At 45.4% G+C, this 13924-nt stretch overlaps 1 protein-coding gene across 1 annotated transcript in view; it reads right to left on the bottom strand.

Moving 5' to 3' along the window:
- The window catches only part of OSBPL5 (oxysterol binding protein like 5), a 246834-nt gene that overhangs the window by 1808 nt on the left and 231102 nt on the right, over positions 1 to 13924 (bottom strand). Inside the window, exons 17-21 of the mRNA XM_075928129.2 lie at positions 12076 to 12212; positions 6148 to 6333; positions 5328 to 5466; positions 3789 to 3906; positions 2486 to 2588 (exon numbers count right to left, since the gene is read on the bottom strand). Coding sequence (XP_075784244.1) covers positions 2486 to 2588; positions 3789 to 3906; positions 5328 to 5466; positions 6148 to 6333; positions 12076 to 12212 — 683 coding nt within the window. The remainder of the gene's footprint in view (positions 1 to 2485; positions 2589 to 3788; positions 3907 to 5327; positions 5467 to 6147; positions 6334 to 12075; positions 12213 to 13924) is intronic.

Here is a 13924-nt window from a genome sequence, read left to right as displayed (position 1 = left end):
CATGACTAGTTTGGGCACCCAAATAAATGTCTGGATTTTCAAGCCATTTCAGCGTGATGAGTGCAGGATTTTTCAGGAAATCTGGCCTTCTCACAGATCGGGGACTGCTGAGCCAGGGCTGGCTTTACCATGAGGCGAACTGAGGCGGTTGCCTCAGGTGCCAGACTGTGTGTGTGTGTGGGGGAGGTGCCACCAGGACCCAGAGTATCAAGACCTTTCAAAGTTTTGGCCCAAGCAAGGGAGCATGGGGGCATCATTTGAGCTCCCCTCCTCAGCTGCCAAAATGTTGTGGGCCGGCCCTGAGCTGAGCACTTCTGAAACTCAGTACCCTCATCTGTGGCCAAATTGCTTGAAAAATTTGTACTAGATGTCAGAAAGGCAGCATAGATCAGAGTGAAGTGCAAAATTCAGGAATTGCCAACTGACTGTAAGACAATAAATTCTGTGCACATGCCAGGATTTATTAATTCTAGGGAAGAACAGGTTTCTTGGCCTTATCTTCTGAAATAACAATCTGCTGCATTTTATTCAAGCCTAAACAAACTTGTTAGCTTTCCAAAGTCATCAGGAGGAATATTGCCATTGGAAAAATCTTTACTAGTCCTGTCAAACAGCCTACAATGGAATTAGCTTCCCAAAGAGTGCCTGCATTGCCACTAACCCTCACTCTTCTCCTAGGGTTGCCAGATACTTTCACCAAAAAAAATTGAGAGAAAAAAAAGAGTCATTGTGCCTTTAAATCCCATGCTCCCCACTCCCCCCCAGTTTTTTTTTTAAACTGGACAGGGGACACAAATACCCGACTGTCCGGGCAAAAACCAGACACCTGGCAACCCTAACTTCTCCCTCTGATCAGTACTGTTTAGAACCATTCTGATGGGACAGAATCAGCCTGCAAAGCCAGATTGAATGAGGCTCTGAAGGGCACAAGACATCTCCTCATTCTTGCATCGTCCTCTCCACCCTCCCTCCCCCTCCATACAGACACAATCACATTCCCTGGCCTCCCCTGAATGCAGGAGCTGGCTCCCTGACAGCATGTCAATAGGCACCACCCTCCATGACAACCATGTCATGGCCCCACCCAGAGGCACCAACTTCCCCAGTTCCTGAGGGGTGCTCACTCCCACTCCCCGACTCCTCCCAAGCTTCCACCTCCAACCAGCCTCTTCCCACCCTGCGCGGTTCCACCCCTCCCCCACCTCTTCCTAACCCTGCTCCTCCCCCTCCTTCCCAGCTTGTTCGGAATGCTGCTAAACAGCTGATCGCAGCAAGCAGGAGGCACTGATATAAAGTGCTTCCAGTGTGTGCCGAGCACCCACAAAGTTGGTGCCTATGACCCAACCCACTTTGCACTCATACTTGCCTGACCTAGCACTTGTCCCTGTCCCAATGAAGTCAATAGGAATTTTACAATGGATTTTATTGGTCAGAGGATCAATCCATGCCACACAGGAGAATGACCGGAGCTCCCACAGGGATTGCACTTTCTAATACTCCTGCAAGAATGGGGTGGCAACACTCTGACCCAAGAAGAGTCAGAGTAATGGACCCCTGCAGAGACTGCCACCATTTCAGAAGGTTCAGCTCCAGTTTGCCAGTGCAGGAACCAGGAGTGATTGCCAGACATGATATAAAATGGAGACTTTACTCAAGCATGAGCTGACTCTCCCAAGACTCAATTACAGGCCCTTGGGCCTCTGATTCTTTCTCCTGAAATGACCAAGGCTGTCAAACACTGAAAGCAAAAGCAGAGCATCTATGTGGCTTTATCCCTATCCAGAGGTGCAAGTCAGCTGTAGGCATGTTGAGTTCCTTGACAAATAGGGCCTTCTGTGGCCACCTAGCAATCCGATTTCTAGCCAGCATTCTGGCTAGCTTCCCAGATATCTGCACCCATGCTATAACTTTAAGAGCTGAAAGCTCTGTAATGCTCTCATAAGATACTCTCACTGTTTTATGTAAAGGCTTGTCAACCTTTTCTATATTTTAATACAATACTTATAGGGCTCGTCTACATTGGCCCCTTTTCCGGAAGGGGCATGGTAATTTTTGAAATCGCAATAGGGAAATGCGCGGGGGACTTAAATATCCCCCGCGGCATTTAAATAAAAATGTCCGCCGCTTTTTTCCGGCTTTTAGAAAAGCCGGAAAAGAGCATCTACACTGGCCCCGATCCTCCGGAAAAAGCGCCCTTTTCTGGAGGATCTTATTCCTACTTCACAGGAAAGCCGAAAAAAGCCGGAAAAAAGCGGCGGACATTTTTATTTAAATGCCGCGGGGGATATTTAAATCCCCCGCGCATTTCCCTATTGCGATTTCAAAAATTACCATGCCCCTTCCGGAAAAGGGGCCAATGTAGACGTAGCCATGTTGTACCTTGAAACTGCATCCCCCCTGACTTAATATGGCTCAGAGGAGTTAAATACTAGAGGTTATTTTTTGTCCTCTCGAGATCATGGTGCTAACAAATGCAAATCACTACCTGTGTATGTCCTGCTGGGCTCTCTGTAGGGATAAGACAGTCATGTGGATTTCCTTCAAGTGATTCATTTCCTTTCCACACCGAGTACATGGACTTTCAAAACCTGCAGCAAAACATTGAATGGTTTACCAGATTTACCACATATCTCTGGTGATGGTGAAGATCTGATACTTGCTGGAGGATTTTTTTTTTTGCATGTGAGCAGCTGTATGCAATGAAGCACTTAAAAACAAAAAAGGGCACCACTAACATGGAACTTAATGTGGAGTGGAATTTATCATGAAAACCAAGCCCAGGCATGAGGCTGATCTGAAATCAAATTGGTATCCTCTCCACATACAGAAGACCCCCTTTCCCCCCGCCAATATCCCCAGCTTCCTTCTTTTCAGGGTGAGCACAACTATATAGTGGTTTGCAACCCTCGTGCTCTTAAGGGTATGTCTATACTTGCACCCTCCTTTCAGAGAGGGATGAAAATGAAGACATTCAAAATTGCAAATGAAGCCAGGGTTTAAATAACCCGCACTTCATTTGCATATTTGCGCTTTATGGTGCTATTCGGAAATAGCACTATTTTGAAATAACAGACGCTGTTAAGACGCGGTTATTTCAAGAGAAAACCCTTCTCTCGAAACAACTGATAAACCTCATTGTATGAAGAATAAGGGTTATTTTGAGAAAAGGGTTTTCTTTTGGAATAACTGCGTCTAGATTGCGTTTCTTTTTTCAAAATAGCACTATTTCAAAATAGCGCCATAACGTGAATATGCAAATTAAGCACAGGATATTTAAATCCTGGCTTCATTTGCATCCCTCTCTCGAAAAAGGGTGCAAGTGTAGACATACCCTTACACATTCAAGGGTACCTTGCTATCCCCTTCAAGAAAACATATCAGTGGGGGATGTGCAGGGGAAAGTAGAGGAAAAGTTGGCCTGCTCTCTCTTTAAATTAAGTGCTATAGAACTGCCACAGTGCACATTTTTCCACAATGTTTCATGCTGGAAATGATGGATATTGCTAAGTCAGTCCTTGGGAAGCCCTCGGGGCAGTACAGCCTGTCATGGACATGTGTGATCCTAGTAACAGGGATGGAAAGAGAAGACACAAATGACGAGTGAGAAGTATTTTACAGTAGCAGTAAAACAGCATCAAAGGAAATCAATGAGCCATATTCCAACACCTGTAATCAGACTAGGAAGTAAGTTAGCTCCTCAAGCTACTTTAATGAAATCAACAAAGGAACAAGATGCTACATTTGAGCTAGGGTATTAAAATCTGGCACAATATTTGCCAAGTACTTGCCGTCATCGTCCGACAGCTCCTGCACCGACTCTGGTGTTGAACAGCTGCTCTCAGTGTTCTGGCTGTGGTTGGATGGTTGGTCACTGGTTTTGCGATGCCTGCAGTCTTGTGCAGATCTCTAAATAAATGGAAATCAATAAGAGGAACACTGTCAAAAACTTGATGTGCAAAAGTTTGATGAGTTGTTAGCCAGTCTGGTAGGGAAAGTCCTCTGGAACCTAAAGGATTGATCATGGGAGGGGGGGAAAAATGGCTGAACAGAACACCTGTTCAGCACCACTCCAAATCAGATTCTGAAGATCTGATTTAGACACCCCTGCCTCCCCCCCCCCCCCCCACAACAATGTTCAGAAGCTAAGATTTTTAAGCTAAGAACCATAAACTCCAGTGGGCTATAATCATCTCCCAGTAAAACTTCAACAGGCTCTTACCAGGGAAGAACTTGGCCTGCTAGATTTTGTGCTTCTCTTGGTGGCTCTGAATCATGCTTCTAGTGCATAATCCAGACAGATCCAGACCAACATCCTAGACCTACCTGGATCTGAATTTCAGGAGACAGATTTTCAAAGGCACCAAAGAGATTTTTCCCTACCAGACTCCATTAGGAGTCACAGATACTTGTGTTCTTATTTCCCTTATGCACTTTTGAAAATTCTTCCCCATTTCTCTAGACAGGGAGTACCAAAGCTATATATCCAAACAGCAGAGAAACTGGAGTTTGAAATCCAGATCCAAAGCTAAACTTCCCCAAACGTTCAGGATCAGGCCATTTTAAAAAGGTGTGTGTTGTGTATTCGGATCCAGGTTCAGGTTTTGGTGTGGGCTATTTCTAACTAGTATTTAGCCCTTCTATAAAGCGCTCCTCATTTCAGAAGCACTTTACGAAGCATAAATAACAAAAGCAGCAGACAGGTAGATATTGTGGAAAGTGGATCAGAAATGCCCAGAAGGAAGCAAATGACAGAATCAGGAATAGAATTTGTATACCTCTGCTCAAACCCCTAGATTACATCTAGCCTAATGACGTGCTTGATAAATATTGAGCAGTAAAGTTCAGCTCAACCCCTCTCACCATCACAACCCAACATAAGAATCAAAGAATGTAAAAAATTGTACAAGGGAAGATATTATCTAACAAAAAAATCACAGTGTTAATTAATCAAGGACTCTGATTTTATTTTAAGATTTAAATAAGTGTTGCTTATACAAAGCTCTAGGTGTCCTAGCACGTAATTAGTATTACAACAAATCTCAGCACAATTACAATGATCCTTCAAACAGGAACTCAGCCAGCCAGCCAGCCTCCTACCAAAAAAAATATTAGCAGATTAGTATCTGAAGTAGGCACCGGGGAAATATCAGAAGCAAAGTACACAACTAGAGAAATAACCCTCTAACATCAGCGGCAGCCCTTAGATTTTACTGTGTCTAAGAAAACATGGCAAATCAGAGCTTAGCACTTGATCAAAGACACATCTGAAGAAAGATGCTATGTAAAATACTTCTCAAAGAGAGGCTTTCTAGTAGAGTGCTGGTTACCTTGTGTCGTATAACTTGGTTGTTTATACACATGGTTTTGTGGGATGACATCCTTGTGGATAGGCATCTCTCCATGGTTTGAAGTACCCCATCTTTCTCAAACTGGGCAATGTCATTTAAAGGGTCCCAGGGCCTTAAACTTTGGAAGCAAAAAGAAAGTATAAAAACACAGACCCACAGCAGGTTATGCATGAATTCCAAACAGGAGCAAATAGTCAGCCACCGGCTTAACAGATGCACCCACAGAACCAAATAAGATTTTATGAACATAAATTACTTCCATTCTGGCCCACCTGAATGTCTCAAACCCTGAGCCAGAGAGAGAGGTAACAAACTGAGGGCAGGGAAGGCTTCAGGTTCTTAGCATCCTTGGTCTCTTTGCCAAGGATGCTCATGAAAAACTGCAGCAAAGGTTTTGCAATACAGATGGGTCTTCAGGAAACTGAGCTGAGACTGACAACTCAGTCAGATCACACAGGCTGCTGAACCTCCGCGTAACGCACCTTCTTGTCCCTACTGGTCTGGCCTTGATTTGTAAAAATACCCAGGAGATTCTCCTCTTGGTCTCCTCTTTTCATTTTAATGACTGCACATTCGAGTAAGCACCAGGGAGAATTCAGTGGGAGGGTTGCCTGGCCATAGTGCTGGGAAATTGCAGTCTGGTCAAGGACAGGTCAAGTGATCTCAGGCATCAATGCAACAGGTCAGTGTATGATGTACATACAAAGCACCTTGCATTTCTGCTGGAACCCAAGAGGCAGTATCTGTGCTTAACCAGTTATAGCCACACACATAGCCATACATGCTTCAAGTCACTCACTCTTCATATCTGTAGCGCCATTCGTTGGTAGCGGCATCGTGTCGGAAGAGCAGCGGCTTCCACTCCGTGCCATTCTCCTTCCGCTCCCGTGAAGTGTTCCTCTGCTCTTCTTCCAATAGAAATTTCTCCTGAGTGGCCTGGTGTTGATCTCCTTTGTTTATTGCACTTGTTACATGCTGCCAAAGTCTAGAAATAAACAGAATCAAATACAACTGCTTCAAAACCAGCACCATACTCAGATCGTTGGGGCCTTAGAAAATGTGTGTCTAGTTCACCGTGATGTACTAGGACAGCCATGGCCAACCCATGGCTCGCGAGCTGCATACAACTCGACCCCCAAAAGTGCGGCTTGCAAAGCCGCTCCTGCACCCCCCTAAATGGCTCCCTCTCCAACTTCCAGCTTCCCTGTGCTTACCAGGTCAGAGTTGTGGGGGTTTAAAAATGGTGCCCAAGATGGCGGCTATTTTAAAGGGGCAGCCTCCTTTAAAAAAATTTTGTTTTTATTTTTTTGTTTTTTCTTGACAATTCTGGTGCGGCTCTTCACATTTTTTCTGCCGCTATTTTGGCTCTCTCTGTTAAATGGGTTGGCCACCCCTGTACTAGGAGAATTATGATAGGTTTAGTCAGCCTGAGCTTTGGCTTTACATTGATTTTTATCAAGAGGATGAAGAAGAATCCAGTATATAATGATCATCTCAACAACTAGCCATCTTTGCAGGATTTGAAGTGCTCCTTATACTTCCCGTTGGAAGAGGAATAGCAAGACAATAGTACATAGCTGTCTGGGGCCAGTAGTAAGTTTAAATGGTGGTCAAAGGAAAGCCTTTGTTGATCTGGCCCTATTAACCATTTAAAGCCTAGGAGGTAGAGACTGGAGTCATAACCAGGGCTAAATTCTAGCAGTCCATTTGGGGAAAAATGCACGAAATACCTGCAGTTATATGTACAATTTGGGTATTTGCACATGAAAAAGGCTATTTAGATGGTCCAAATAATGAATTAAATATATCAGTAGGCTGATTTGCACTTGCATACACCATAGACTGAAGGCACAAATGTAGGCACCCAACTGCATGCATCCTGTGCTACAAGGCTTCTACTAAGATTTAACTCTTGATGCTTCATTGACTCCCCCCCCCCCACCTTTCCTTATTCCCTTCACCTTGGAAGCACTAGTCAAACTGGACTTTCCTTTCCACCAGAATCTAATAAATAATTATGCTGCACTGTAAGCTTTAAGCAAACATTAGTAAAGTGCTGAATAAGACTTAAAACACTCCTGAGAGACAGACTACAGTCTGGCCAATTTAGCCATCCAGAAATGGCAGGGAATAATCTAGTGATCAGCCTTTCATGATTTCCTCTGTATGTGGGTCTATCATATAGCATCTGGGGAGGGAAAGTTAAAAAAAAAAAAATCACATGCAAGAAAGTGATTCCACAACCACAAAAATTGGCCTTAGAGGATTCCAAAGTAAGTGCAATAGGTGAAGCTACCATTGTTCAGTGTGATTTTTATTAACACAAACTCTAGCCCTGAGTACATGCAACACCAGCAAAAGCAACCAACCATTCAAGCACGCTATCCTTTCAGCAGTGGTGGCAGCTGTAAGCTAGCAAAGAGCTGTCAGCAAACTTTCTAGTATAGACAGGGCCTCAAGTTCTGAAAGGAGTCTATTTGAAACTGAGGGAGTGCTATAATTTATGTTTGCAACCCCTCCTCCACACCCCCAAGATCCTCAAATGAAACTGCCTCTGTGCTACAGAACTGTCCTCAGGAACACAGATGTGATGGCACACTCAACACCTAAATCAGACAGCTCTGCAGAGCATTGAGTTTTCTGTTTGTTGCTTGATGTGCAGTTCACATGACCTTTTTCAGACAATCGAGCTATGTTTAGACTGCAGACTTCTTTCAGGAGAAGCTTATCTGGAAGAGATCTTCTGAAAACACTTCTTCCAAAAGAGCGCGTCCACACTGTGAAAGCACATCGAAAAAGTCATCTGCTTTTTCAAAAGATAGCATCCATTCAGTGTGGACGCTATCTCACATGTAAGCTGTAATTGGCCACCAGGGCACCTGTGCTTTTTCCTCTTTCCTCTTCTTGCAAAAGCACTCCCTCTTCCCCGTGCACACAAGCCTTTTTCCGAAAGAGCTCTTTCAGAAAAAGGCTTCTTCCTCGTAGAAAGAGGTTTACCAATGTTGGAAAAACCCCTCTGTTCTTTTGATTTTTTTCAAAAGAACGCAATTGCAGTGTGGACGTAAGTGAAGTTTTTCGGAAAAAAACCCATTTTTCTGAAAAAACTCTGCAGTGATGACATACCCTCAGAAGGAAGATGTGTGCACACTTTGTATGCAGTGGACAAGAGGGGGAAGACAAGGCAGACTACTTGGGATCTGAACCCTGAGGCTAGACCAGAGACAGCGCAACACACAGCGGCTGTCAGTTGTCTGTCTGCCAGAGGTAGCTGGATTCCAAGGGCCCTCCCAGGGGATTGATGGGTTTGCATCAGATTAGTTAAACTATAGCGAGAACAACAAACGCTCTCTGAGCGTCCTCAAGGTTTTGGTGCATCAGGGCTTTTGCTGGGGTCCTCTGTGAGCTCGGTGCTGTATACAACATTTAGGAAGAGACAGTACCTGTCCCACAGAGCTCAGTCTACGTGGACAAGACAAAGGGTTGGGGGCACAGCGAGGGAAAATGAATACAGGACTCCAATGTCCCAGCGTAGTGTTTCATCCATGGGACCCTTCTGCCTATCAGAGGCAACCCAGCACCTGGGTTTCACCCTCTGTAATCTAGTTTTCATTTGCCTCTGGCCAGGAAGAGGTGCTGGGGTGGGCTGCTCATTTGTACAGAACATTTGCACTGTAATTTTTCCAATGAGCCTAAAAGTGTTCCTCAGAGTAACCAGAAGCACAAGTTGCATTGCTCTTGCTGGGTTACACATCAAAAGCTCCTTGTATCCTAGGGTGCCCAGCAGCTGAGATGGGAAGATGGCATTTATTTTAGCACAAGGCCACCATTACCCTTGTCCCAGTAAGTCTGTGAGAAGAGGGACTAGCCTCCAGCTTTTTAGAACCTGCTACCGGGAAAACTGTCTATTCTTCTCACTTCAGAGTCGGAGCTGAACCAGGCAGAGAGATCACAGTAAGAATGGTGTTTAGAGCACAAAGAGCAGGGAATCACACCAGTGGAGAAGCGAGCAGCTGTACCATTTACCTTGTTTTTTTTGTTAGGGAGTCTATTTCAGTCATTGTAGAGAACTAGGGTTGCCAGGTGTCCGGTATTCAACGGACAGTCCAGTATTTGTGCTCTTTGTCCAGTATAAAAAAAATCAGAGCATACCGGACATGTGCACTGTCCGGTATTCTCTGATCTTTCTGGCTGCGCACCAGACAGAAGCCTGGCGTGGGCAGGGGGAGCAGCTGGAAGGCGGGGCCACGATCAGCGCTAGGAGCCTGTGATTGCGCAGAAGCCTGGCAGGGGCATGGAGAGTGGTGGGGGGGGGGTGGAGGGGGATTCTCAGCCACTCCCCCCACCCCTGCCATGCTTCTGCGCAATCACAGGCTCCCAGAACCCATCGTGGCCCCGCCTCCCCACCTGGGAATCCCAGCTGGGAGATGGGGTTGCGATTGCTGCTCTGGGGCTTATTATCCTTTTTTTTTTTTTTTGGCTCGACCAAAAAATACCGCGTGTCTGGAATTTTTTGGATGATCATCTGGCAACCCTATAGAAAACAGCAGGCAAAGGAAGGCAGCAGAGTCTAGTGGGTAGAGTACTGAGCTATGAGTGAGGAGATCGGGTTTTACTTCTGGTTCAGCTACTAAGCTGCTGTGCAACCTTGGGCAAATCATTTCACCTGTGACTTTTGTGGAGGACCCCTCTCACTCTGCATTTGTACAGGACAATGGGGCCTCTAGGCCCCACTAGAATATAAATAAACAATGAACAACAATAGATGGGATTAGTCTCAGCCTTTTGCTTTGTTGCAAAAATTAGTCTTTGGACCACTCCACTTTATCTCCACTCTGCCACACCAGCATCTTACTGGTGTAATGTAGTGAAGCGTTCGGCCCAGATTTGTAAAGCTATTTAGGCACCAGTGTGCTCAGCATTGCCTCACTGATTTGGGAGCCTCAGTCTCATTTTAGGAAGAGATATAGGCTCTTGGGAGTCTAACTTGCACTAACAGGCACAGCAACACCTAAATAGCTTTGCACAGCTGGGCCTTAGCACCTTTATTCTGATGCTCAGAAGCAGCAGGAAAAGCAAATAATGTGAGACAAGGCCAGTTTTCTTCATTCCCTCAGAGAGCTGTGCAGAATCTGCACAATCTGAAGCTTTTCATACTCCGCTGCACAACAGCACACGCTTCACGGTCTGCAACGCTTACTCATGGGCAGGTGATATTCAGGGCTGGGGGATTAATAGCTCTCTCAAAGTTAAACTGTAATTCGTTCATGCAGCCATTACCAATACCGCCATTTCTGCTGCCCCCAAATACAATGTGTTGTACAGATTAGCTTTTGGCATGCTGCAGGGAGTCAGCCAGGTAAGCAATTTCGGCGATAGCTTGATAAATAAAAAGTACAATCTATTTACCCCAAATTCTGAGATATTTTCTTTATTTTGGGGGGCAGGTCAATTATCTTTAACAATGATATTTTTTAAGGTGTATGTACTTTTGAGGTCAGCTTTATTTATTCAGTATTTATGGCACTACATATAGGCTGCACATGTGGACCTTATTTGTAAAGTAGTTTAATTCCACAGATATTCCATTGGAATGGAGGCCTAGATTTCCAGGTGGCATTTCCTGACTTTCCTGCAGTGTGTATAGGCGCATTCATTTGTATGTAGCCCCTATATTTATGTATGCAGAGGAATATTTGTATGTGTAATTTAGGTAGGCAGTTTCCTGATCAGCATGTAAAATGTTGGGTTTTTAATGTAAAAATGGTGCCCACATCAGTGGAGATCAATTGATGAATTTGGGGCTTAAGCTTCTTTTGTCTTTAAGATTTTCTAAGCCAGAAGGGGCCATTGTGATCCTGCCGTCTGGGCGAAATTCTATGGCTTGTGTTATGCAGGAGGCCAGCAATTCCTAGCTCTAGTTTAGCAATGTGCGGTTGAAGCACAGCACTTTTAAAAATAGATATTCAGACTTGATTAAAAGCACTTCAGATGAATAATCTATCATATCCCTGGGCACAGGATTTATGAGACGCTATACAATACTATGAAATTGGTGCCATTATGCCCGATGGCAGTCTGGGGGCATAGGGAGGAGGATATTTTAGAGATGTGATTTTATAATCTTCAGCAACACACAAATGAAATATTTTTGAAGCAGATTTTAAACAAAGGTCCTGTATACTGACACAGCACAGTCAGAAACTAACAATATTTACCTGGGATTGGCCAATGCCTGTTAAATAGATCTGGCAGGCTTTCACTTTTAAATTTGCTTCTTCCTGAAAGAATCTAGTAAAGTCACAGAACAGGGCCAACCTTACCCATGCCCAGTGGTGCCCCAAATTTTTGGATGCCCTAAACAGGTGCATATTCTGTGTATGGGCAAGGCTGGCCCTGCCTTGGTATTCAATTCCAGAGGTTAGAACAGATTTCTTTTCATGTTCTCTAGAGTCCTGGAAAGTGATCTTATTTTGCTTCACAAAAGAGCGGCCTCTGTCATTCCTGAAACCCAAAGTCTTGGTAGTGCTATCATTAATACACCTTGGAAATAATACATCATTGCTAATACACAAGGAACAAAAGACAACATGCACAGGTTAAGCAAGGCTACAATCCTTCCAGTATCATGCTGGGGTCTCAAGGCCCTCTGGAGTGTGTTTCTATTTAGTTCCAGCTGACTGAAGACTAGCAGGAAGCTCAGCTGGCTGGTTTCCAGCAACCTACCCACCTCTCCGATTCAAAGTCTGTTTGCTCTTCAAATAGCACAATGTGGCGTTTCAGTCTTTGCCGCCGCACTTCACTGGTTGGGTTCCAGAATATTTCAGTGTTCCCATTTTTCAGGTCAGTTATATTCACTTCCCCATCCTGAGAGAAAGAATGAAAGGCAAGATTCAGCGACTGCAGAAACACATGGAGAAACAACCCTGGGGAAACTCAGGCAGAAGCTTGGTGCCAGGCTAGGGAGCAGGAGTTAACTCAAAGGTCATTTCCCTCCCCATTTCCAGACAGTGCCACTAAGGCCATGTCTATACTAATCGCATCAGAGATCGATCTTCTGGTATTCGATTTAGCAGGTCTAGCAAGGACCTGCTAAATTGAACGCTGAGGGTGTCCCCAGTCGACACTGGTAGTTCTTGATTTGTGGGGATAAGGGAAGCTGATGGGAGTAAGGGAAATGGATGGGAGCGTTTGCTCCCATTGGCCTCCCACTGTGAAGATGGCGCCAAGCTCAGCTTAAGGTAAGCAGACTCCAGCTATGTATTTTATGTAGCGGGAGCTACATACTTTAACCCAGCCTACAGGGCCTAATGTAGACCTGGCCTAAATGCTTTCTGAAAATAATCCAAGAGGAGGAGGAAGCTCACTGAAAATAAACACTGGACAAGTTTATCAGAAGGCAAAAAAGAAGGAACTGCTGCTGTCTAGCTGCTGACCATGTGTTTCTCTGCACAAGACTATTTCAAGCACAACTACTGGAGCCAAAGCTCAACATTAAGTAACTTTGTCTCCCTTCTTACCAGCTCTTTCTCCTCCCATCCCCCACCATCACAGCTGAAACCCCAGGAACAGCAGAGACTACAAAACCTGACACTGCTATGTCCATAGAAATGGGAGATGTCCCATGGCAAAGGGGCACTCAGCTCCATCACATCAACATCTCAATGGATTTGGCAACTAACTACTCCCCTACTTAGTGCTACCAGACCATTTGTTGTTTTTTTCTGTAAGGGTATGTCTACACTACAAAGTTAATTCGAACTAACAGCCGTTAGTTCAAATTAACTTTAATAGGGGCTACACAGACAAACCGCTAGTTCGAATTGAAATCGAACTAGCGGAGCGCTTAATTCGAACTAGGTAAACCTCATTCTACGAGGAGTAACGCCTAGTTCGAATTAAGGGCTGTGTAGCCACTTAATTCAAACTAGTTGGAGGCTAGCCCTTCCCGGGTTGCCCTGGTGGCCACTCTGGGCCAAACCAAGGAAACTTTTCTGCTCCCCTCCCAGCCCCGGAGCCCTTAAAGCACCCAGCCAGCAGACCCTGCACCTGGCACGGCATGTGCCAGCCATCCATTGCCACCCAGCCCTCCGCCTCTTCCCAGGACCAGGCTGGTGGCTCCCAGGAGCCTGACTGGGGCCGCAAGAGGCAGGCGCCCGCCAGGTCTAGTGTGGAGATTGTGGACCTCATTGAGGTTTGGGGGGAGGCCTCCAATGTCCATGACCTCCGCACTAGGCACAGGAATGCAGCCGTCTAGGGCAGGATAGCTGCCAGCCTGGCCACCAAAGGCCACATGCGAACCCAGGAGCAGGTATGCATGAAAATCAAGCTGGTTCAGTGAGACCCCCGACCCTGAGTCCTGAGCTTAGAACATAAGAATGGCCGTACTGGGTCAGACCAAAGGTCCATCTAGCCCAGTAGCCTGTCTGCCAACAGCAGCCAGCACCAGGTACCCCAGAGGGGATGGACCGAAGACAATGACCAAGTGATTTGTCTCGTGCCATCCATCTCCAGCCTTCCACAAACAGAGGCCAGGGACACCGTTCCTACCCCCTGGCTAATAGCACTCTATGGACCCA

The sequence above is a fragment of the Pelodiscus sinensis genome, chromosome 5 (genome assembly GCF_052426305.1).
Source record: "Pelodiscus sinensis isolate ZL-2025 chromosome 5, ASM5242630v1, whole genome shotgun sequence".
NCBI lineage: Eukaryota > Metazoa > Chordata > Testudines > Trionychidae > Pelodiscus > Pelodiscus sinensis.
Note: the sequence above shows the minus strand (reverse complement) of the source record. Positions and strands in the feature narration are given on the sequence as shown.